At 40.1% G+C, this 22,954-nt stretch overlaps 1 protein-coding gene across 1 annotated transcript in view; it reads left to right on the top strand.

Moving 5' to 3' along the window:
• ACER3 (alkaline ceramidase 3) overlaps positions 1-22,954 on the top strand; it is a 63,995-nt gene that overhangs the window by 6,118 nt on the left and 34,923 nt on the right. The window contains exon 2 of the mRNA XM_054219143.1: positions 15,435-15,545. Within this exon, the coding sequence (XP_054075118.1) occupies positions 15,435-15,545 (111 nt within the window). The remainder of the gene's footprint in view (positions 1-15,434; positions 15,546-22,954) is intronic.

Genomic DNA, 22,954 nt, shown 5'->3' with positions numbered 1-22,954 from the left:
AATGCATTTTCCATATTTGCTGGAGCCTTTCACAGATCAGTGGGAAAGTTGTTTTTTTAAACAAAAGAAAGATTTAATAATTACTGCAAAGTGTTCAAAGGAACTCTCGGAGTTGTCTCCAACCCCAACAGCTCAGCAGTATATGGTTGGTTTATCTTAAACATGAAAGGTTAAGAAAATGCGAAGAGTTCTTTTAATTCCAAATATATATATATATATAAAAATTAAATTCATAATGCTAGAAGGGAACCCAATTGCAAGTGGTTATCAGGGAAAAGCTACCTACCTTTGATTGCTTTGAGTTTTCTAGGTGTGGGGCTCTTTCCACCTGCCTCATTAGTTACAGCCATTTTTCAGTCCATTAGCAGAGAAGCTGAGCTGTGGCATGAATTAAAGATACTTGGTTATTCTGGTTGTGGAAGTACTACAAAGAATGAAGGAAGGTGTAAGGAAGAGAGAAGTTTCTGGAGGTTGTTACAACTCCAAAAAAAAATAACAAACCCAAAACAACCAAACAAACAACAGAACAGCACTGCTTTAACGTTGATCTTTTACCATTAATCAACCTGAATATCTGTCCCCATATAGGCAAGCTCTGGGTAGAGACCCAGTGATTTTGCTGGGATCTGATGTAAGGTTTCTGGCACAGACTTTTTTGTGCACTTGAAAATCCAACTGTAGAATACAGCTTGTGCTAGCTCAAAAACCTGAAGTGTCTGACCAGGGTATATTTTTCCATCTGTTTTTAAAAATTAAATTCCTTGAAGAAATACGCTGCATATGCACTGTGACCAGTGACTGAAAACCTGACATCTTCTGCATGATCAATGCTCAATGCAGTCAGCATCTGCAGGATCATTATCTCCTTGACAGTGAGGTCCATTGACCTCTGGCAGAGTATGTCCTTCAGTGTGTCTGGAGTGTTTGGGGCAGAAGTAGCCCTCTCTGTCAGTCCTGGTGGGGAGATGCACCCTTTGTGCCCCCCTAGCCTTACGATGATGTTCTTCAGTTTCTTACCTTTCCAGCAACTGGTGACTCAACCTGCGCTCCACGTTGCAGTGCTTTCCTGAGGGAAATTCCAAACTTTATTTCAAAATTGAAATTAGTGTCCAGTATCTGTTTCCCAGCTGTGTCCTAGGGCTTTATTTTATTTTATTTGATTTTGCATTATTCCTTGGTTCCTTTGGACTTGTTTTCTGAATCTGGTGTCCTTGGAGTGACCCTGGAATGGTGTGTGCAGACTGTGTGTGTCTTAAAGGATCTCCAGATGGCTTTTTGAGGAAGAGGGTATCTTCTCTTGCAGCCTATTTCAGGTAGCGCTGCCCTGATTCTCCTCTCTAACCAGAGGAGCTGGAGAAAAGGACAAGAGCGTGGGCTGATTCAGCTAGACAAGGTTCGGGATGTTAGAGACTTGACTTTTAGGTTTGAGGAAAAGGTAAGGCTTGGTCTTTTTAGGCAGGAAAGCAGACAAGTAGAATTAGAAAAAGACATGGTGAGCTGAACATCTGCCTCTGCCTAACAGCACGAGGTGAGTGAAGCCAGGATTGTGTACGTAACTCATGCTAGCCGTCCTTCTCCATCAGTTTCTTCCTTCACATCTGCTTTTCTGTGAGTCACAGGACACCAGACTGTGTTTTGTATGAATTCCAACTAGAAGGATTTCAAGGTATCAAGTTTATGGTCATAAAACATGACCCTGGAATCTCTCTGATTTATACAGTGCTTTAACAAGCTCATTATTTGCAGCGGAAGCTCAAGATGCTACTACCCCGTAGGCTGGATTTTTAGTAATTGCTAATTCCAGTTGGGTAAGGATTTTCGTTTGGACATGATCCAGCATCTAGGAATCAGATGCAGTGTTAGATCAAAGAAGTCGTCCTGTAGAGCTGTGTAGCATAGTTGAGCATTAAAAATAGTCTGGACACTGACAATCTTGGGACAGAGTATTTCTGTATTAGATCTGTCATTTTGTTCATCAGGTTTTCTTCATCTTCCCTGGTCAACACCTTCTGTTTGTTCAGGCAGAGACCTGCTTCCCAACTGGAATGCACACTACTGTGATCCCTTCTAATAGGTGTTTTGACCTTACATTGAGGAAACCCAGGGGAAACCTTAAAATTACTCACATGTCTTTGAGAAATAGGATCTGCAGATCTGGCTTTCTCTAAAATCAAATGTGTCACCTACAGCAGGGAGCTAAAATGACCCAAAGAACTGATTTTATTGTCGCAGAGTGGAATTCACATTTCTTCTAGGTGAAATAGGTGTATTTTTCCTCTAACAAGTACTTAACTTTGCTGTGTGAGGAAGAGGATGTTTGTGTGATTCTCATTATAGACTGGATTGCTCTTGGAGGGAGTTTCCAGTGCTCTCCTGACAGAGACTGCCAGGGCTAGTGCTGGCCCCCGCCTGCAGCCGGCAAGCTGGGGAGTCTGCTCTCTGGGTTACTACACTCGGGAGGAGAGCTGCAGGCTGTAGTTCCACGGGTATTTCCTGCATTCCTCCCACAGGATACAGATTATTATTTTTTTCAGGTTTTAAATCTTGTAGGCTTAAGGAAAAAAAATACAAAATATATAAACTCAGAGTTGCTCCAGGTGATACTTTGCTCATGAATGAAAACTGATGCCTTGATTTATTTTTTTTTTTTTTTCCCTTTGGGGTTTTTTCTTTTTTTTCCAAGTCCTTTTCACAGTTGTGGAAATGACTCATGTAAGCAGAAAGAGCTAACATGCTGACCAGTGCATGGGTAAACAGCCTGGAAACTGGAGAAGCAAAACATTTTTCTTTATTTGTTTCAATTGCGTAACGGAAATTTAGAACGAAGGTTGGCAACGCATTTTTGTTCGTAACGCCCTATGCTTGCAGATCTGGCTTCTGCAAATGGGCACAGTTTAATGCCATCTCCATGAAGCTGCAGCTAGGAGCAGCAGCAGTGTGGGGAAGTTCACGGCTTTCTTTACAAGCAGCAGAGTGAAAACCAGATGAGTGTTGCCAGTTTATATCACTCGTGCCTCTTTTGAACTGGTGAGTGCAAGTCTCCAATAAGAATTGGCTCAATTGAATTGTGTAGATGCCTTGGAAAGCAGCAGAGAAGTGCACCGTGGTAGTGAAATCATACAGCAGATGTTGTTTTCCTGCACTTAAACAAACTGCTATGGCTTCGTGATCTGTGATATCACAGTTGCTTTTCACTCAGAGGTTTGGGGTCTGGTGGCTGTTAAATCTTTCAAGGCCCACATTTTATCATCGTGCGAGCGCCCTCAGCATGTAGTCTTCAGCACAATGTTGAACATCAGCACTGGAATGTTAAAACTCTTGAGTCCATCCTAATTTAATTGTTCTTGTCCTTTTCTTTCTCTGTTCCATAGGCTGCAGAGAAATATTTTAAAGCTATTTCCTTTTCTTAAATGCATTCCCTTCCAAGCCCTTAAATTCTTTTCCCTGCCTTTAAACTCTTCCATGCTGATTTCCACATGGCTTTCGTATTGACCTTTTTTTTTTTTTTCTTTCCCTGCCTTATGGTACTTTTTCCACATTTGTCTCAAAACTGTCCTTTGAAAGTTTCCTCTGCCAGTCTTTGGGCCACCATTTGTCCTGGGAACTTGGTTGATTTTGTGTTTGGTTTTTGACTGTTTATTATTCAGTAAAATTGACTTCTGCCCAAATGCTTGACACCCACCTTATGAACTGTTACTGTGTAGGTACTATATTAAGTTATATTTACATCAAAAAGACCTTGTTTAAAGCTTGAACCTTCAATGTGTGGGATATCTCTTCCTGTACTTGGTTTAGATTGTGAGATACTTAAGATTTGGACTTTGATCTTACTGTCTTTATGGAGAAGCAGCTTCATTTTCCTTCTAGATAAATGGCTTTTGCCAAGGTTTGTGGGCGTATAGACAACTGCCAATTTTTTTCTCTTCGTTTTTCAAGCAAGAACAAGGAAGTTGTCTTGAAATGACAATTGAACAGTCACTAAAGAATAGAGTTGGAGTTGGAAGTTGCAGACCAGGAGCGACAACCTTAGAGACTTGGGTTTGTGAATTAATTGGGTTGAAAGTTCTTGCTGCAGGTTGTCATATTAACTGGAAAAGTTTATGAAGACTTAGGGAAGAGAAGCACTTACACAAAAGAGATATTTAGGAGTGAAGAAGAGCCTGAGTCGTTTCTGAGATCAGGTGCCTTTTATCGCATGTTTGAGGTAGCCTCATTTAAAGCAGTCCTGCAAAAAAAGGTAGGTAGTTACAGATGGGATTTTCCGTTAGTACTGCTGATAAGAGAGGGAATGTCACCAGTCAGTGTTTGAATAGTCGCTGTATATCAGAATTGGGCTGTGGTTGCTGACTAGTTTCATTATCGCCACGAGCTCTGTTTTGCATTTGTCACATAGCATCCCACCTTTAATTTCCTACCATCCAAGCAGGGCAAAATGCAAAAGAATGGCATGAGTCATTAGTAGGAGAGACTGGACACCCAGGGAAAATCCACATGGATAGCAAGAAAGGGAGGAAAGCAAGAGGATCTGGATTTTGAAGAAAGGCTGGTCGAACTAAATCTACAATATCTGGAAAAGAGCTCTGACACATGTTATTCTCTGCCGTCCACCATCCAGTGGGCATATTGGGTTCCCCTAATGCTCGGCGCTCCTGTTTCACTGCACAGTGCCTGAAAGAGTCCTACAGAGCCTTTGAGATGATACCCACAGCTCACTGTGCCTCAAGTTGCTGTCTCTGTTTGTGGTGAGGACTGACAGATGCTAAGCTGGATGCACTCCCGTAGCTCAAAACTGTCAGCTGCCAAAAGCTGTGCTTTCTGCTCTGGGTAGACCCTTATGTCTAGAGGAGTTAGTGCAGGCACAGAACGTGAAGCCAGGATGCTGACACCAGCGTAGAAGAAGAAAGGTGAACTGGAAGGAGTTAAGTATGATAAAAATTAAATGGATGAGTGCTATAACATCACATTGGTCACTGCTTAGTTTTGGCATTGGCTGGAGAGTAAGTTTACCCCATCTTGTTTTTTTCCTTGCAGTCTGACTTCATCGGCCTGTCTTAAAATAACATTTAAAATACGCTTTATTTTGTTTTCCAGTAAAGGCTATAATAGCAGCAAATCTGCCCTTCAGCAACAAGCTTATTGCATGTAATATTCTAACTTTACATCATCTCAGCCTAATCTCTTTAGACTTTGATTGCATTTCCCAGCTGTAAGCACTTGCTTTCGGTGAGCTTTCTAGATTGATATTTCAAATGATCTGCCTATGTCAACTGTTTTTATTTTAAATTTACTTGCAAAATCCTTCCAGGTGTACTTCAAGGTAATTGGTCTGCTTGCTATCATCTTAGATTCATGTTTATCAGGGAAATGATGCCTTTTTTTTTTCCCATGAGGCTTCCCATATTCTAGGAAAGCAACACTAAAATATAACAGGATGGCATATCAGCTAATTGTAATGCAAGTTTATTCCTTGTAGTCCAGTTAATTGTGGGTATCTTGGGACTGGGAATAAAATGACCTGTAAAGGAGCTGTGTACTAACATATTTGTTCAGGCTGCTTCCTGCAATCCTAAAAAAACGGCCAAGGATAGATTCTAGCACTTAGAATACTGTTATTTTTCATGTAATGGTCCCTTCAAAACTCAAGAAGGCATTTATTAATGCTTCAGAATGCCCTGCACTTGTGACAGGCCTAGGTGTGATAGGCAGAGACACAGTAAGATAATTGGCTTCAAAAGTGAGGAACACGGCTTTCTGATTTAGCTGTTGTAGCTATCTTTATTCTGGCCTGTCATATCAGAATATTTTCCTTGTAATTGCTTTCATAATTATCTGTTAAACTTCACGGTCGGTCCTCCACGTTTTGTAATCTGCTCTATTAACCCTTTTCTGAGGAACAGCATCTCATGCAGACCTTGGACTTCAGTCATGAAAGGCTTCAAGACAGATACCTCTGGAAAAAAAAAATAAAAATCAGTGATTCTTCCTCAAAAAAACCCCACATCAATCCAAGCTCTGTGTCTTCAGACACTTTTTCTTCATTTGTGATAGTGTTTAAGAATTCCAGGAGGAGGAGGAGGACCCCATTATGCTAAACACACTAAGAATTGGTAACGAAAATGTTGTTTCTGGAAAGCACCTAGTTCTTACTCTGAGGTACTTTCTACTTTGAAGCTTTATTTACGAGAGGTGTTGTGGTGAACTCATTCATTTTTATTGTGGCAGGTAAGGATGGTCTAGTGGCTAGAGGAACACTGGTGTTTAAAAGCCCTGGCTTCAGTTTTATGCAGGTTTCTTTGTGACTCAGGCACCCTCTTCAGTCCTGTCCTCTTCTTGCAAGGGTATTAAGTACACAGAAGACCGGGTTTGCTCAGACACTGCAGTAATGGAGACTAAATAGGTAACCAATATGTTTTTGATTTGAGGGGAAAGGGTAAAAACGTCTTAGCCCAGCAATGAGTGTTTCACCATCAAAGTTTAAACGTGCATTATGAACGCAAATGTTGGATTTCTGGGATTGCAAGGTGATCAGTTTCGTATGAAGAAATGTGGAGCTTTAAAATACGGGTTTGTGTAGTATTAGCTGTTGCTTATTTATTTTTAGTATAATACACACAAAAAAAGCAAGGTCAGCGTTACTACAGTCTCCTGTTAGGTTCTAATTTTCTAGTGTCTTTACTGCACAGTAGCCATGTACTTTGCAGAGGGGTGAGAGTAAAGAAAAGGGTGGCTTAATTGTAACCTAGGGCAATTCAGAAGCAGTTTAATAATAAGTGCTTTTGTAAGACTTGCATACCAAAGAGAGAGGCTTGCGCATTAGAAAATCCACCCACACTTTACAGGTTTGAACTGAGCTTTCTTGTGTGTGCTTTGTTAGTCAGGAGTGTCAAGAGCTTTTTTTCTTCTAATTACCTTTTGATTGTTTTGAAGAACACAAATGTAACACGAAATACTGTAATCAGAGTAAAAACATCTACAAAAATATTAGCTGAACTAGTGTGATGAATGGCAGGGCAATGAATTCTGCAGCTGGAATATAAAGTGTGAAAGGCTGTAAATCAGAACGTATCACTTGACAGCATGTTGGAACCACTCATAAATGAGCTCTGGGAATAAAAATCAAATTGTATTGTTAATAATTAATCTTTTTTTCCTCCTAAAATTACCTCATTACCCCTCCCCAATACACTAAATGACTGAAATGGTTTACCTGTGCAATTTTTGTTCAGAAGGATATCAGGTATTTACATATCTTGGAGAAATGGAGGCCCAGCAAGGGAGAAGCAGCCTAGAAGATCTGGAAGCCTTGCCCTGTACGCTGCCTTTAAACACTCAAACCTCCCAGCTGGCCACCAGCTCTGCAGCAGCAACGCTGCCTTTGGGTTTTTTTGGCCTTATCCCAGCATTTCAACTTACTGGAAGCAGCGCTGTGGTGCGGCGGGGGCTGAGACGCGTGCGACTGGAACGCAGTGTGCTCACACCAGTGGTATGCATCTCTGCTGGTGCTGGCATTGAGGAGGAGGCTGTGCTCCTGCCTCGTCTGCTTCCTCCCTTCACCCATGGTGGGTTGTTTTCTTCATCTGTCCTGCAGCATGTTGCCCAGTCTTGTTTGAAACTGTTCCGGGATTCATGGCTTCTTTTAGGAGTTGCTACTGCCAAATAAACTTGATTTGTAGATGTTCTACCTAAACTTCCTTTTTCCTTGTTTCAGTCTGTTCATGCTGATCAGAATGCTCTTTAGTAATACAAATAATTATTTTTTTTTTCAGTCCTTCCCCCATGTAAATCTGTTGGCTTCGCACTTGCTTTCTTGCAGCTGCTGCCTGACTGAGATTCATGTAGCTGTTCTTTTTTTTGAAAGATCTTTTCCTTTGTAGTACTCCTGGTTGCTGTATCTGACACCACCCCCACCCCCATTTATCCTTTACAGTTTTTCTCCTAATAGTATGCCAGCATCTATACAGAGCTAGATTAATGCAGCATTTCTTTTTAATGTGCTCATTTTATCACATTTTTCTATGGTGTTTTATCTGCCTTTTAATTTTACGATTCCTATGGACTATATGAACTTGCTCTTTAGTTTTCTGATTTTATTGTAAATACCTAGGGAGATCTAATAGTCACTCTAATAACCCGTTAGTTTGAATTGTTATTTATCTGTACCCATTTTTATAGCTATTCAGGAAACTTTTCATACATAGCTTATATAGTTCAGTAATTGCTTCACTATTTTGTTTCCTTGAGTATTTTCCCATTTTGTTATTAGAAACATGGTGGTTAATCCAAGTTGCAGCTGAATTTGCAACTTCAGTTAATGTCCAGGTAAATAAAATCAAGGCTTGCTTAGTATTTGGAAAGGCGAATTACAGGAGGTAAGGAATGGATCTTGTCACTTAAAAAGAAACATTTTAAACAGATCCCACCCTCATTTTTAATTTTCTTTTCTTTAAGTCATCGTTTGTCCTGTGCTCCAGCCTGGAATAACGCTTTGTTGTGTTTCTCTGAGTAACAGGAAGTTTACATTGATCCTTCGTGCACATTAGCAAGTAGAGAGTTTAGTAATTACATATTGGCAAAATTCCCGTCGGGATGACTTGGTTTCCTCCCCCTGAGGTCCTTCTGAAATATCGAATGGAGACAGGAGTTTTCATTTCCTGACAACTCTGAAGTGCAGTTATTGTAGACTTTGAAGTGGAAGATATTAAAAATGGTTGGTGGAAGTGAAAATCTAATTGCTATACTGCCCTCCTGGTGATAAGCCGTAAGTGAAAACACCGCAAGATTGAAGTTAGTGGCCAAAAAAGCTGATTCTGTGTAGTTGGGTCTTCTGAACAATCATGAAATGCCGATATTTTGAATCGTCAGTGATACAAACCTCCTCTGGGCTCTGGCTTAGTTATTGTTGACTGATAATATATAGCACTTACTGTATGGAAACATGTTGAATTTTCAAATTAATTCCTCTGTTGGCACTTAAAATGCTGTTATAGGTGAGCTATGAATTACTTGTATCTTAGTAAGGACTCCCATATTAGATTTGAATGAATTTCTTATTCTTGTAAGAAAATACTCTCTATTCCTCCTTACTCTTTAAGCTGTTGGCTGTCTACTCCTCCACTTCAAATCTAATTTCCAAACAACTTTTTGTCCTTCATTGTTTCAACTTACCTGGTGTTGCTGGGCCACAGGACTATCATTTTTATGCCTTTCTTTTGCTGTTATTCTCCGTGTGTGTTCATCTTTGGTTTCGTATCCCTAGAGATCCTTCCAAACCCTCTTTTTAAAAGACAGATTTATCCCTGTGGTAGATGGTTACATTCTCAAGCATACCTGAATCTGTGAGTTGCTTCGCAATTTCTTTAAATTTGGTAAATGAGCTGCATTTTGTACCAGAGCTGCTTGAGATTATTCCAGAAACAAAAGCCGTGAGATAGAATTTCTTCTATCTGAAAGCAGCTTGAACGATGATTCAAGCTCTGCATGTGTCATGATGCCACCTGACAGGGTTTGGTTTCTGGAATTATTTTTTATTTTCTTCATGCAATGATGGAAAAAGAAAAAAAGCTGCGTGATCCAGGAAGTGCAGTAAAATTGACTGTGCGGAGCACCACAATATCCAGGCAATGAAATGGATGTTTTCAGCCTCAAAATCTTGTTTGCTTGCTTGTTTGTTTGAAGGGACGCTTTGACTTTATTGCAATATCTATTTTAGAAAATAGCAGCCACTTTCCTTTCTCATGTTTCACAGCGAGGTAACAGTTGTCCTTAAGGGGAGGCTGAAAACCTGTAATGAATGATTTTAAATGAGGTTTTATGCATAGTCAACTTTTTAATTGCAAAAATTTTCTTCTTTGGTCTCCGAGGGTAATATTTCTATTGTTTTTGAGTCTTGTAGAAACCACAGCAGTGAAAAGTCTTCATTTGTTTGATGGAAGGAGAAAGAGCATTTGAAAAGATCCTTTTAGTTGGTAATGCTTGCAGTCGTTCTGTGTACAAACATAGGAGAAAAGATCTCTTAACACAGTGTAAATCACATTGGTCACCTTGTCAAAAGCTGAAGATGATAATTTTTGCTTCTTTTTTATAATAGCGCTTTTACTCTCTCTCTGAAAACATCTCTTGTATTCTAACTCCCAGTTCCTGATGTATTTACATCCTGCGCAGGATTTCTTTATGGCCGTGTTCTGTTACGACTTGACTTATTTACAACTTGACTTGTTTTACCTCTTGACTCCTCATCCAAATTTATTGTAGAAATTACTTTCTCATATAGAATTAACTACATTCTTGGGGAAATAGAAACTTTTTGAAATTAAGGTCCTTCAAATTCGTGTACTCTAACTGTACCCAGCTGTCTGTATAACAGTAAGCAGTATATTGTGCTCCTGTTTGCCTGTAAATACTATTTCCTCTTTATAGTTTTTGTCTTTGAGGTGGTCAGCCTTTGTACAGATCTTTGTGCATTTATGATACTGTGCATATTTTTAGGAACTGAAGATGACTCTGAATGTACGTGCATTGTAAAAAAAGATTTGTCAGGTTTTGCTTTCGTGTTTGTAGAACAGGGTGCAGATGTGGTTTGACACTCTTGCAGCTGTCCTTCCCAGAGACAGAGGCCTGTTGAAATGATGTTTTGCATAAATTTGATTTTGTTCTGGTACCGTATGGTATTCTCTCAATGAATAAAACAGTATTTTGAAACAATGGTTTGCATTAAAACATTCTTGAAGGACTTCTATGGAAATTCGTAAGGTCAGTCACACAGTCCGCGTTCACCATGGTTAGCCATTAATTTAGCACTTTGCCTACTACCATGTATAATCTTTGGGGACATAGTCTGGTTTACTACTGTGACAGGCCACCACATCATGTAAACTGGCTTTTGAGCTTACTGAGCTTCACCCTGAAAGCAGGAAGGTTCATCATGCTGCCCATTTCTGTTGGGAAGCAGTTGTAGATGTCTCCTCTTCAGTGGATTTCCTGTCACTTCTAGCCCGCATTTATTTGGGATCAGTTTACATCTATTTATTTTTTTGACAGTATTATCCTTTAGTTTAAATAGCTGCCTTTCATCCTTGGCCTTTCCACATGGTGTATTTACAGAGCATAGTTTTATTCCATCCAGCCATTGTTTTGTTCTGCCAGGGGACCTAAGCAATTTTTGTCCCTTCTGATGTTGTAAACTCCCATTCGTCGTTGCCATCTAAGTGATGCTTCTCTGCACCTGATGTGCTTTCTGTTTTCTTTTATCGGTAACTAGAGAACAGTGTATTCTGCTATTGGCTTGTGTGAAGACACTACTGTTTTCCCTGCCTCTATTGGAAATAAATTTGGGGGGGTTGGTGCCAGCCTTCCAGTGATGGCTTGTGGTCAGTCACCATGCGATCTTAATTCAATTTTCTGCCTCTTCAAATAGGTTAATCCTATGACTGGAATAAGGATTCATATTCACATTGAAAAGCATGTTCTTGGCCATCATATTTAATCTCATTCCTGTCATTTCAGTCTGCGAGTTTGTTCATTTCTTCCTCTGATAATCTAGTCCTCCTTTCTGTTGACAGACATGCTGGAGATAAAATGCTGAGAAGCAGTCTTTGGTCACTAAAGAAAAATGAGATCATTCCCTGGACCAATATTCAAGGAATCCAGTACTGAAATATAAGAATACTGCGCACAGTTGAGCCCAGATCCATCCATGTGCATGTATCTAATTTCTGATATACTAAATTTCTTACAGGCATAACCAAAAATATCATCTTTAATTATCTTGCATACCTTGTTCCTTAGTTGCATATTCTCCGATCTCTCGTTCTGCCAAGTAGGTCTGCTGCATTTTTTTTTTCTCTATTTTTTTTTTTTAAAGAAAACTGGGTGAAAAAGATTAGGTTTCTTGACAGTTAAACTTCTTTCCTATTTTCAACTTCCATATCTATTTCCTTCAAAACTTGTTTCACTTCCGTGTTTGTTAATTAACTTTAGAGTTCTGGCTCTGTAGTTGTGTTGCCTTTTTCATCTTTCTTGGTATTGTTTGCTAATCTCTTTGCATATCCAACTGCCGTTTTTTGATGGAATTAGTAAAAATCCCTTTTAATGAATTTATAAGCTATTCTATATGAGGATAATCCTGTAAAGACTAGCTAGACTTTTATGAAATGCGCGCTCCTAGGGACTTTGGGTTTGAAAGGGGCCTTGTAGTTTTTGTTCTTGAAAGAAGTAATTTTGCTAGCAGCATGCCAGAGGACTTCATTGTTCCCCCACCCCCATTTCCCTTTTTAAAAAATTTGCACAACTTTCAATAAGTATGTTTTGCAAATAGGCTTGCCTAATCCATGCTATAAATGTTTTGAATAATATGGGCCAAAAAGTGCAGAGAAGGAGTGGCAGGAATTTACGGCTAGATTAGGTCTACGGTATTTCCTGTCTCGGCAAGATGGTCCTAGATTAAAGGCTCATAAATTTTCAATAATTTAACATAATTATAGCTTTACGGGAAGTGTTGAAACCCTCACTTTCCTACAAAAAGAATTTCTTTGCATTTTTACATCCATCTTGAAATTTGTTATCCTACTACAACTCAATTCTAAAGTCCTGTGCCTTCCCAGTTGCGGATAAACATCATGGTATTTCTTTTGTTTGGCATTTTCGTATTTGAATTTTTGCCAGGTTTTTGACAGTTTCATAACCAAGTGACCTTGAATGGTGATAATTATGTAATGCCTAATAACTTCTCTTGAAAATGGGCATAGTTGGGAACTGCTTTAGAAAGCCGAAGATCGGCTCTCCAGACTACGTAGCCTTTACTCTACCTTTAGAGGCTGGATGATGTCTTTGTAGGATTTGTGGGAGGACGTGGTAATGGTCAGTCTACCACACAATACGGAGTTTTAGTGTATTTCTTCCAAACCTGGTCTGCTCTGAAAGTGAGTCATTGCCCATTGCAACACTGTGGGGAATGTGGTAAAAGGTTAATGATTCCCCAAAGACTTTAAGCATGAAAAAGACCTTTTATATGGGTATAAACTTGTATGTCTTTGCAGAGCTGTTTTGATTTCATCTGGGCTTCCTTTACATGGAGGAACTTACTCCAGAGCTGAGTAGAAGAGTAAGATCTCTGGCACATCTCTGTTTTGCTTGTTATAACTTGGTGAAATTCATGGTTGTGCAGGAGATGATGTTAAATCAATAAGGAAGTGATTTAAAGAAGATCTGATAAAAATCAGATGGATTTTTATCCGGTCGAGAAGACTGTCTCAAACTGCAATTTGAATCTACCGTGTGAGAATTTAGAAGAGCTAACTTGTTAAAGTTAATTAGGTACGCTTCTGCTTCGTGTGTTCTGAAACCACCTTTTTTCCATTTGGGTTTGAATTTTCTGTAAGCCTGTAAAGTATGGATTTTTGTTCCTGGAGGTGCTGTAATACTTTGGGGTATTATGATCGTAGTTTGGTAGTTTTCAGTTTTCTTTTGGATGGATCTTGGGAAGTAGAACTCCTGAAACATAGGTGCTAGAATTAGGGGAGTGGTTCAGACACGGCTTTCTCACACTTGCTATTTGTTTTGGAAAATGAAACTCTTCAGAGATTTTCTGCTGAATAAAAAAGCCAGAAATAGAAGGGGGTTTTGGCCTCTCCTTTGGCCTCTCCATAGCCTCATACATTGCACTTTTCATTGAGATATTTGGAAATGAGAGTTTCAGTTTTATATATAATTAACTGTTGGCATGTGAAAGTGTGCAGTTTAATTTATGTAAGCAACATTCTGCCTTTTTAAATAGATTGGCTCTTTTTCCCAATTTGCATGTCGTTTTATTCCCATTACATAACCTTTATTCTCAAAATTATGATTTGTGGTTAGGCTAAAAAGCTGAATACGCATCCCTTCTGCTGAGAAATATACCGTTTCCTTATGCTTCCCTTAAAATTCTCAATATTTCATACTTTTGCATAGGCCAGGGCAGTTTGGAAAAAAAAGCGACCCACATCTAAATCAGACTGGGAGAGTAGTCTTAAAGAAAACAAAAAGAAAGGTTCCTTCATCATGCCCAGTGCTGAAAGAGTCATCACGCCGCTTGGTATGATGACAACCATGACCTGGGCTCTTGGCTGCTTCTTGCTTTCTCTTGCTTTCTTGCAACACGTCTCATTTCGTCGTGTTGTATCCGAGCTTCAGCAGGAGAGATGGAGATCGCTGGTGTCTTGCTGAAGGTCAGGCTCTTACAGAATCATAAAATGGTTTGGGTTGGAAAGGACCTTAAAGATCATCTAGTCCACCTCCCTGCCCTGGGCAGGAACACCTCCCACTAGACTAGGTTGCTCAAAGCCCTGTCCAGCCTGGCCTTGAACACCTCCAGGCATGGGGCAGCCACAGCTTCTCTGGGCATCCTGGGACAGTGTCTCACCACCCACACAGCAAAGAATTTCTGCCTGAGATCTCATCTAAATCTCCCCTCTTTCAGTTTAAAACCGTTACCCCTCATCTTGTTTCTCCCTTCCCTGATCCAGAGTCCCTCCCCAGCTTTCCTGGAGCCCCTTGAGGGACTGGCAGGGGCTCTAAGGTCTCCGTGGAGCCTTCTCTTTTCCAGGCTGAACCCCCCAACTCTCTCAGCCTGTCCTCACAGCAGAGGGGCTCCAGCCCTCCCAGCATCTCCGGGGCCTCCTCTGGCCCTGCTCCAACAGGTCCATGTCCTTCTTGTGCTGAGGACTCCAAAGCTGGACACAGTTCTCCAGGTGGGGCCTCACCAGAGTGGAGCAGAGGTGTAGAATCACGTCTTGATAAGCTTTGACGGTTGCCTGTCGTGCTGGTCGGTAGTGGCTTCTGAATTTTTTCTGTTCTTTATCATACCTTCTTACAGTCTTTGGTCTTACGTTGTGATGCTGTATCGCAGATTTCATCTGGCTTGTTCCATGTGTGCGTGGTGACTACCACACTAACAGTAAAGACTGAACTGGTTTTGTTTGGGAACGAGTCACTCGGTGACCTTAAAGTATCTGAGGGGAGTGTGGAGGAGAGAGTTCCAAGAACAGCTTTAAGAAAAGAAAAACCAAACAAACAGCTCTCTTAAAATACCAGGCTTGAACTATTTGGGACTTATATCTCCTTAAGGAATTGGGTTTTAATCTGTGTGCTGTGCAATCGAGGTAACCCTGGTTTTCTGCCTCCTGCTAAGAAAGTCAGCACTATCTAAGCCAAACTTTTTAGTTAAATCAGTATTTTACTGCTCTCCAAACATGTGGAAAAGGACAAAAGAGTTAAAATATTCTCAGCCTTCAAGTCGTTAACTGTATCATACCAAAATTTAATTTTGTATTATGCGTGAAAGTGGAAGACTTCCAAAAATGTGAAGCTTTCTGGATAAACTAATGAGTGAATGCAGCTTTGTTTATTTTAAGTGCACAGTATCCAATTCTAAATCTCTGCTTTTCGTTTCTGTTTTACAGGGAACACAGTGAGTAACCTGATTTTCATTCTACCTCCAGTCTATGGTGCGATTCAGACCTATAAAGATGGCCTTGAAAAACGGTATTTAGCTGCATATTTGTGTCTTACAGGTATGTATAAAACTTAGTTTGCCCTTTCATTATAAAGGGAGTTCAGACGTGCAATGAACAATATCCAAATATTAATAAACCATGTAGTAAAATCCAAATACTATGTGTGTGAAACATAAGCCTCAATTTTTTATATTTGTTTACAGGAAACTGGTATTTGTTGGACATGAAGTTAGAATTCACTAAATAACTTTATGAGGTTTTAAATTGATCCTTCTCTAGCTTTAAGTCCTGCTCAGTGCATCTTAGCTCACTGTATCTGTTTATGATGGTTTACAGAAGACGTATTGTGTGTCCTACTTCCAAACAGTTTCATACTATATTAGTGGTTTTGTGACATTTCTATGGAACAGTAATACAAGAAATGGCAAAGATCTTGAAGGAACTGTAAAAGCATTCTTGATGAGAATGAATTTGTTATCGGTTCCTCTTTGGCACATATCACTCAACAACCTGCCATTGTATCTGGGACGTTTTGCAAGGGTGGAAGAACAATGTGACATTGGTGCATCAGTGAACTTCAGGGCAGTCTGTTTTTTTTAACATAGCAAAATCCCCAAAAGAACCCAACTTCCTTTAAAACCTTAATTATGCAACTAGAAGTCATGTTTTCTCATAAGAAAAGATGATGTTATAAGACTGTTCAGATTTGGCAGTTGGGTTTCACAGACTTTCTGTGTTTCACTGGATTTCTATGTCTGCTATAGCTCCTATATCTTTGGAGGCTGCATTTCCCAGTCTCCTCAGTGGTAAGAGATTGGTTTATTGCAAATGTTTAATGTTTTAAGATTGGCATATTTATGTATTTAGACAAACAGTGTCGAAAACCACATATCTCTCTGCTAAATATATTCTTGATGCCAATTCAACTGCAACATATATTAGGTACAACTTCATGATTTTTTAGTTATGTCAGCTTTGCTCATATGTGTGAAAGATAAGCAGTAACAATGTACAGCTTTCGATGTTTTCTGAACGCTTTCCAAATAGCCATTTGTAGGCTTTTTATGGTTTTGAGTAATTATTCATTTTTGTCTCTGTATAAAATAGTTTGGCAGAAGGAATTCTTGAAAGTTAGGGGTTTCCTTTTAAAAAGACAGGGAAAGAAACTGTGTGTTTGCTGAAGTTGATTCTTTTCGTGTTCTTGAAAAAAAGTATCCTATATTGCCATTCTTTCTAAACTAAAAAAAATCATAGAATCATAGAATGTGTTGGGTTGGAAGGAACCTTTAAGGCCATCTAGTCCAACCCCCATGCAGTGAGCAGGGACATCTGCAACTAGATCAGGTTGCTCAGAGCCTCATCAAGCCTGGCCTTGAATGTCTCCAGGGATGGGGCCTCCACCACCTCTCTGGGCAACCTGGGCCAGTGTCTCACCACCCTCATCGTAAAGAACTTCTTCCTAATGTCTAACCTAAACCTGCCCTGCTCTAGTTTAAACCATTGCCCCTCGTCCTATCGCTCCATGCCCTTGCAAACAGCCCCTCCCTGGCTTTCTTGTAGGCCCCCTTCAGGTACTGGAAGGCCGCTATAAGGTCTCTCCTGAGCCTTCTCTTGTCCAGGCTGAACACCCCCAACTCTCTCAGCCTGTCTTCATAGCAGAGGTGCTCCAGCCCTCTGATCATCTTTGTGGCCTCCTCTGGAACTGCTCCAACAGGTCCGTATCCTTCTTGTGCTGAGGGCTCCACAGCTGGACAGGGTACGCTAGGTGGATTCTCACAAGAGCAGAGTAGAGGGGGAGAATCACCTCTCTCAATCTGCTGGCCACAGTTCTTTTGATGCGTCCCAGGATGCGATTGGCCTTCTGGGTTGCAAGTGCACATTGTCAGCTCATGTCCAGCTTTTCATGTAAGTAAAACTCTGTGTTTGAGACTCTGTCTTCACAGTGACTTGTGGCTACCTCTGTCAGTGGCACTTCTTGATGGACAAAGTGTGCCACTATCTGACTACAATGTCAGGCTATTGCACCAAGACTGCCCTGAGTGGGCATTTCTCATATGCTGTTTAATGGTTTGGGTTTTTTTAAATAAAAACCCACATAGTCTGTCTTTGATCACAGTGAATTCCATGGGCGTCAGCTTTATGCTGTTCTTGATGTTCATGAAGGGAGCTCAGCCTGCGTGTTTGACAGCAGTGCTGGAGGGCAGTCCTGAGTTCCAGCTGAGCTCTTCTCACCTGTGATTGGGATGCCTTTGACTCCTGTCTGAAGTGATAAATGCCTGTATGGCTTGATTTTTATCTCATGTGTTGGAACCTAACATTAAAGGTCACTCCCAAAAATGTCTCTCTTCTGTTTTGTCCCTGCTTCAGTATTCGTAATGCTGGACTGTTTTACAGCAGTTGAAAGATGTAAAGAAATACAGAAGGCTTTACAGTTTCTCAGTGAAAACCAGGAATAGGACGGTTTGGAGTCGCAAACCTCTTAACATTTGTTCTACTACAGAATAAAAGCAGCAAATGAGAAGATAAACAGAATTTTAAATATAGTTGAAATGTGCCAGGAACATTGGCATTCTTTCTGTGCATGTGACTGAACGAGAAGCATGTTGAAGTGGAGATAGAGTAAGTGTACAGAAATTTATTTTTGTAAGAAGGTACCAGAAAGAATTCTTTCCCTTACAGTAATTTTATTTATTAACAGATTTCACTCTACTTGCTTAATTTGTAGCAAACAAGTATAGACTTAAATTCACTTTCCCTATACAGATTAACACAAACTTCTGATTTCTCTTCAGACACTCTGCTTCCTTAAAGACTATATAACAGAGCTTCTAACTAGCTAGTGGTGTCTAAAGGTTCTTTTGTTAAAGTAGAAATTCTTTAACAATTCTGCTATGAAGATGGGGGTGGAAGGAAGGGCACTTTAGTTAGGTTTTAACAACTTTGAATCATTACTGAGATTTTACAAGGTGTTAAAAGACAGCTGTCAAAGCGGACGTTAAAATTAAATCTGTTAGCGTTTGAGAACATAAGAAGTGTTGTTTCCAGACATTATTTTGATCCAGATCAGCTGTTTCTTTTGGATGCTTCCAGACATTTAGCTGATTGTCAGTTCCTTTGTGTTTTACCATGCCGTGTTCAGTGCTTCACTTCATACCCCACAATTTCTTTTGTTGACATTTATTTCCTCTTTGAACCAAATGCATTTTGAATTAGGGAAGCACTGTTTATTTCACATACATGCTAAGATCCAAAGTTGGCAGGACAAGAAGGGGAATTTCTAAATAACTTTTCAAATAAATTTCTTGTTCGTACTGGTGCCGAGACTGAGTTGCATTTTTCAGCAAGTTCTTTTGAGATACAGCACATTGTTCTCAGTCCATATTTCTGCTGCCTTTCAGCTCAAAAGACACATTGTCAATGAATTCAATAGGAACTGGATATGATTTTTAAGCTTTAGAGAACTATTTAATCAACCTGTAAATTATGAAGAATAATCTTAAGCAAGTTCTTTAGCACATTGCATCTCATGAAATGGGTGGAGAAATCATCAGACTATCACTATCTCGAATAAGTTGGTTTTGGATGGTTCCTTATGATGCTGTGGTATTGTATCACATTCTACCATATCTCATTTCCTCATGCATCCTGGGAAACTATGATTCCCAAAGGGTTCATATTCTAGAAGGGTCTTGAGGAAATAAAATAAAAATGTTTCCATACATATATATATTTAAAATAAAAAAACCCTGTAACTGTTTTGAATCTAAGAAGATAAAAAGCAATCAATGGAGTTACATACTTTATTAGATGCTTTACTTGAAATTTGGAAGGATTGTTCTGTTTTGTATTTCTTTGGCCTGTTTAATAGCGCTCAGTCATTCAAGCTGTGCCAAAGTGGAGGAAAAAAAGGATGCAAAAAGTTTTTTTACATTAGACATAGCCGTAGGAACTCGTAAACAACTTACTAACCTTCATTTCCAGTGAAACTCTGTGTCTGTGAAAATAGCTGTTAGAAGCCCTTCAGTCAGTTAATTCCCTTCTTCTTATCTAACAGCTGTAGAAAAGGTGCTTGGGCCGTGTTGACGTTGGTAAATCAAATGTGCTTGGGAACATTCCTGAGTGCTGAAGCAGAGTAGTGTGGACCAGCCCGTGTCTGTTTGTCTTAGCCTCCAAAACAAGGTGACTGCATACAAATTCCCTGCTGGGCACGGGCCCTGGGCTCTTCTGGCTGCTGGACTGTGCCTGGGAGGGGGGAAAGGACTAGTTGGAACAGGCCAGTTCCATGCTGCAGACTGTTCCAGCAATTCCCTAGAATTGCATTAGAGTGTCTGGGAACAGTCCCAGCCATGCTTGAGTTCACTTGGAGAGCTGTACCCTGGGAGTAACCAGGGTCTCTCCTATCTCCTGTGCTGTGGAGGGAAAAAGGGAACTGGGGTTGTTCAGCCTGGAGAAAAGGAGAATGAGGGGAGACCTTCTCGCTCTCTACAACTCCCTGAAAGGAGGGGGTAGGGAGGTGGGGGTTGGTCTTTTCTCCGAAGGAACAGACGATGGGACAAGAGGAAATGGCCTCAAGTTGTGCTGGGGGCGGTTAGATTGGATATTAGGAAAAATTTTTACACTGAAGGTGTTGTCAAACATTGGAAGAGGCTGCCCAGGGAAGTGGTGGAATCACCATCCCTGGAGGTATCTAAAATCTGGGCAGACGTGGTGCTGAGGGACATGGGGTAGTGGTGGTTTTGGCAGTGTTAGGTTGATGGTTGAACTTGATGATCTGAAAGGTCCCTTCCAACGTAGGCAATTCTATGATTCTATGAAACCATTACAAAACAAAATAATTCAATAGAAAATGTTCATTTAATTCTGGTTCATTTTTCATCCTGTTTCAATCTTTAACCCTTTATGATGCAGTATGTTGTTGTTTATCGTTAGTTCAGTTCTGTCATTGTAAGAAACCGTCGGTTGAATTCAGCTCCAGATTCAAACACTTAAATATGCGTCTGCCTGTGCAGAGGGGTCTGTCTCCCATTGCAGTCAGTAGAGCCTAGAGAATCACTTGGATATATAAGTAACCCCTTCTGTCTGGCCAGCTGAATGACTCTTTATAATGCCATTCTCTTTAGTCGAAGCTTTGACACCTAGTTCATGTGTAGATACCTAAACAAAGGTGTTTGCATCTGGAGCATCCTTCCTTCTGAATGTTTTTATGCAGTGCCTGGACAGTTTAAATTCAAACCACGACTGTGAAATCCTAATAAACTGCTTTTTCTTTGAAGGCTTTAGGCTAATGATAAGAATTTCGAGTGCTGATGGATAGTCTTATATCAACAGGAATTATCACTGATTATGTGATATTGCAGATTCTTCTAAAACTATTGAAAAATTCGTAGGGGCTATTTGTGTCCCTCTGGGGTTCAAATCTTGAGAGTTTATATGGTTCATGTGTGGAGCTGGATCTCATGTATAACGTCAGATTATTTCTGGCATATTGCCTTGAAGTCTTGGATGATGTTGAAGCACAGTGAGATAACTGTGTGTGAAGTGAAGTTTGCAGATTCATTACATTTACATTGTCACTAATGCAACTACTTTATCACCTGGCAGTAACCGCGCATCGTGTTTGCAGACCAACACGGTGGTTTTGTCCTGCAGCAAAGAGCAGCTAACCTGACTGTGCATTTCCAGTCTTTTTAAGTGCTATTTTGAGCTCATATTGTTGTGACTTAGTGTGTGTTCTGTGCTTAACACATAATTTGTGTATATCTCCTATAACCTGAAATGTTTATTAATGTAAAAATGAAAAATGCTGAGTGACTTCTATCTATGAAAAGTGAGTTACAGTAGTTAGAGGGGAAGTGGTGTTGCTTCCGATGCTGTTAAAACTTCCCAACTGATACACAGCTTTTAGTGAGTTAAGCTCCTTTGCAAAAGGAAACATCTAAAATGAAAACTGTAACCTCTGCTTACAAGATAAGGAGCAAAACTATTGCTCAGTTTGGCAGTGGCTGTAAGGGGAAGTTGCTTCTATTGAAAGTTTATTTAATTGCAGTGGTGGTGTCCACTCATATTTTGAAAAGTACAAAGCTGGTAGACCATCTCATTGCAGGGGTGGTTTTTGTGAAGTAAATATTCCTTAGAAACGTCTTGATTCTGAAGTTATGTGATGAGAAGTGTATCTAAAGGTAGCTGCATTCCAGTAGAGCTGCAGGTAAAAGCTATGTGTGAAGACATTTGAGCTTAAGTATTAAACCGCTATTTACTGGGGACAAATACATGTCAAGCCCCTACAAGTTATACTTTAAGTGGGAGAGAAAAAGGTGGTATGCTCTGGGCATAGCAGAGGAAATGAAGATTTCCTTGCCATCCTTGGCATGTGATAGGTATTTCCTCTTTTTACGGTGCAAGGTTTTTGGGACCGAACACTAACCCCGTGTTGAGCCACGAGACACAGCAGCTCTGAGGAGCACAGCTCTTGGCCCAGCGAGTGCCGTGTTAGATATTAGTTCCCTTCTGCCGAAGTTTACCAGTTCAATAGCGATGTTAGTGGAGCGGAGCATGACTGAGCTTCAGCTGCCACAGTTCAGTTCATCATCTCTTAACGCGGTTTCCTCCTTTTTGAACAGATTCATGATGCTTTTTGCACGGTTCCGTGTTAAGCTCTAACATATGCCAAAGGGAGCGAACCAGAAACTTGGTTCTTAGCTCGTTCGATGTCTAGATGTGAAATATTTTTTGTTAACCCTTCGCGATATAAAACATACCTTAAGTTATCCCTATGCAATGAGATACATAAATAATTACGTTTCGTTCTTTAGTCTTCATCTAAACCATCTCTTCAAAAAGATGCTGTTGTGCGTAGTTACCACAATAGCGTTTGAGGAAATGTCTGAGCAGTCTTGGGAGGGAGAGTATCATCTGATGAGTAACCTACTCGTGTGATTTCTAGCCATGTACCGTCCTGGGTTACCTGCTGAATGCACGTAAATACCAGACTCAACGGTGTTCACGAGCTCCACCAAGATTGCAGCAAGCAGTGTTGCGGTCATTTGCAGTAGAAGTTTTTATTTTAATAAGGACCACATGATGTTATTCTGTAAACTTTCATTGTTTAAGATAACTATTTTATTGCTACACAATACAACTAAAGCATTCTTCTCCGATGCACAGTAAAACTTCATAATCAAAGAAACTCCAAGTGTGGTCATTGTACAGAAGCAAGTGGGTTTTTTTTATTATTTTTAGAAATTAATTGTAGTAATAGGATTAATGACCTGAAACACTAATATCTGCAGCATTCTTGGGTTTTGTAAAGACTTGAAAGGAAAAATAATCTAGAAATAACTGCTTCTAATCATGTAGGAGGGAGGGAGAGGAGTTTAGTAGCTGATTATTGAGATTTATAACTCCAATAACATTAACACCCAGCCGCCCCCCCCCCCAAAAAAAAAACCCAACAAAAAACCAAGAAC

The sequence above is a fragment of the Rissa tridactyla genome, chromosome 1 (assembly GCF_028500815.1).
Source record: "Rissa tridactyla isolate bRisTri1 chromosome 1, bRisTri1.patW.cur.20221130, whole genome shotgun sequence".
Taxonomy (NCBI): Eukaryota; Metazoa; Chordata; class Aves; order Charadriiformes; family Laridae; genus Rissa; species Rissa tridactyla.
Note: the sequence above shows the minus strand (reverse complement) of the source record. Positions and strands in the feature narration are given on the sequence as shown.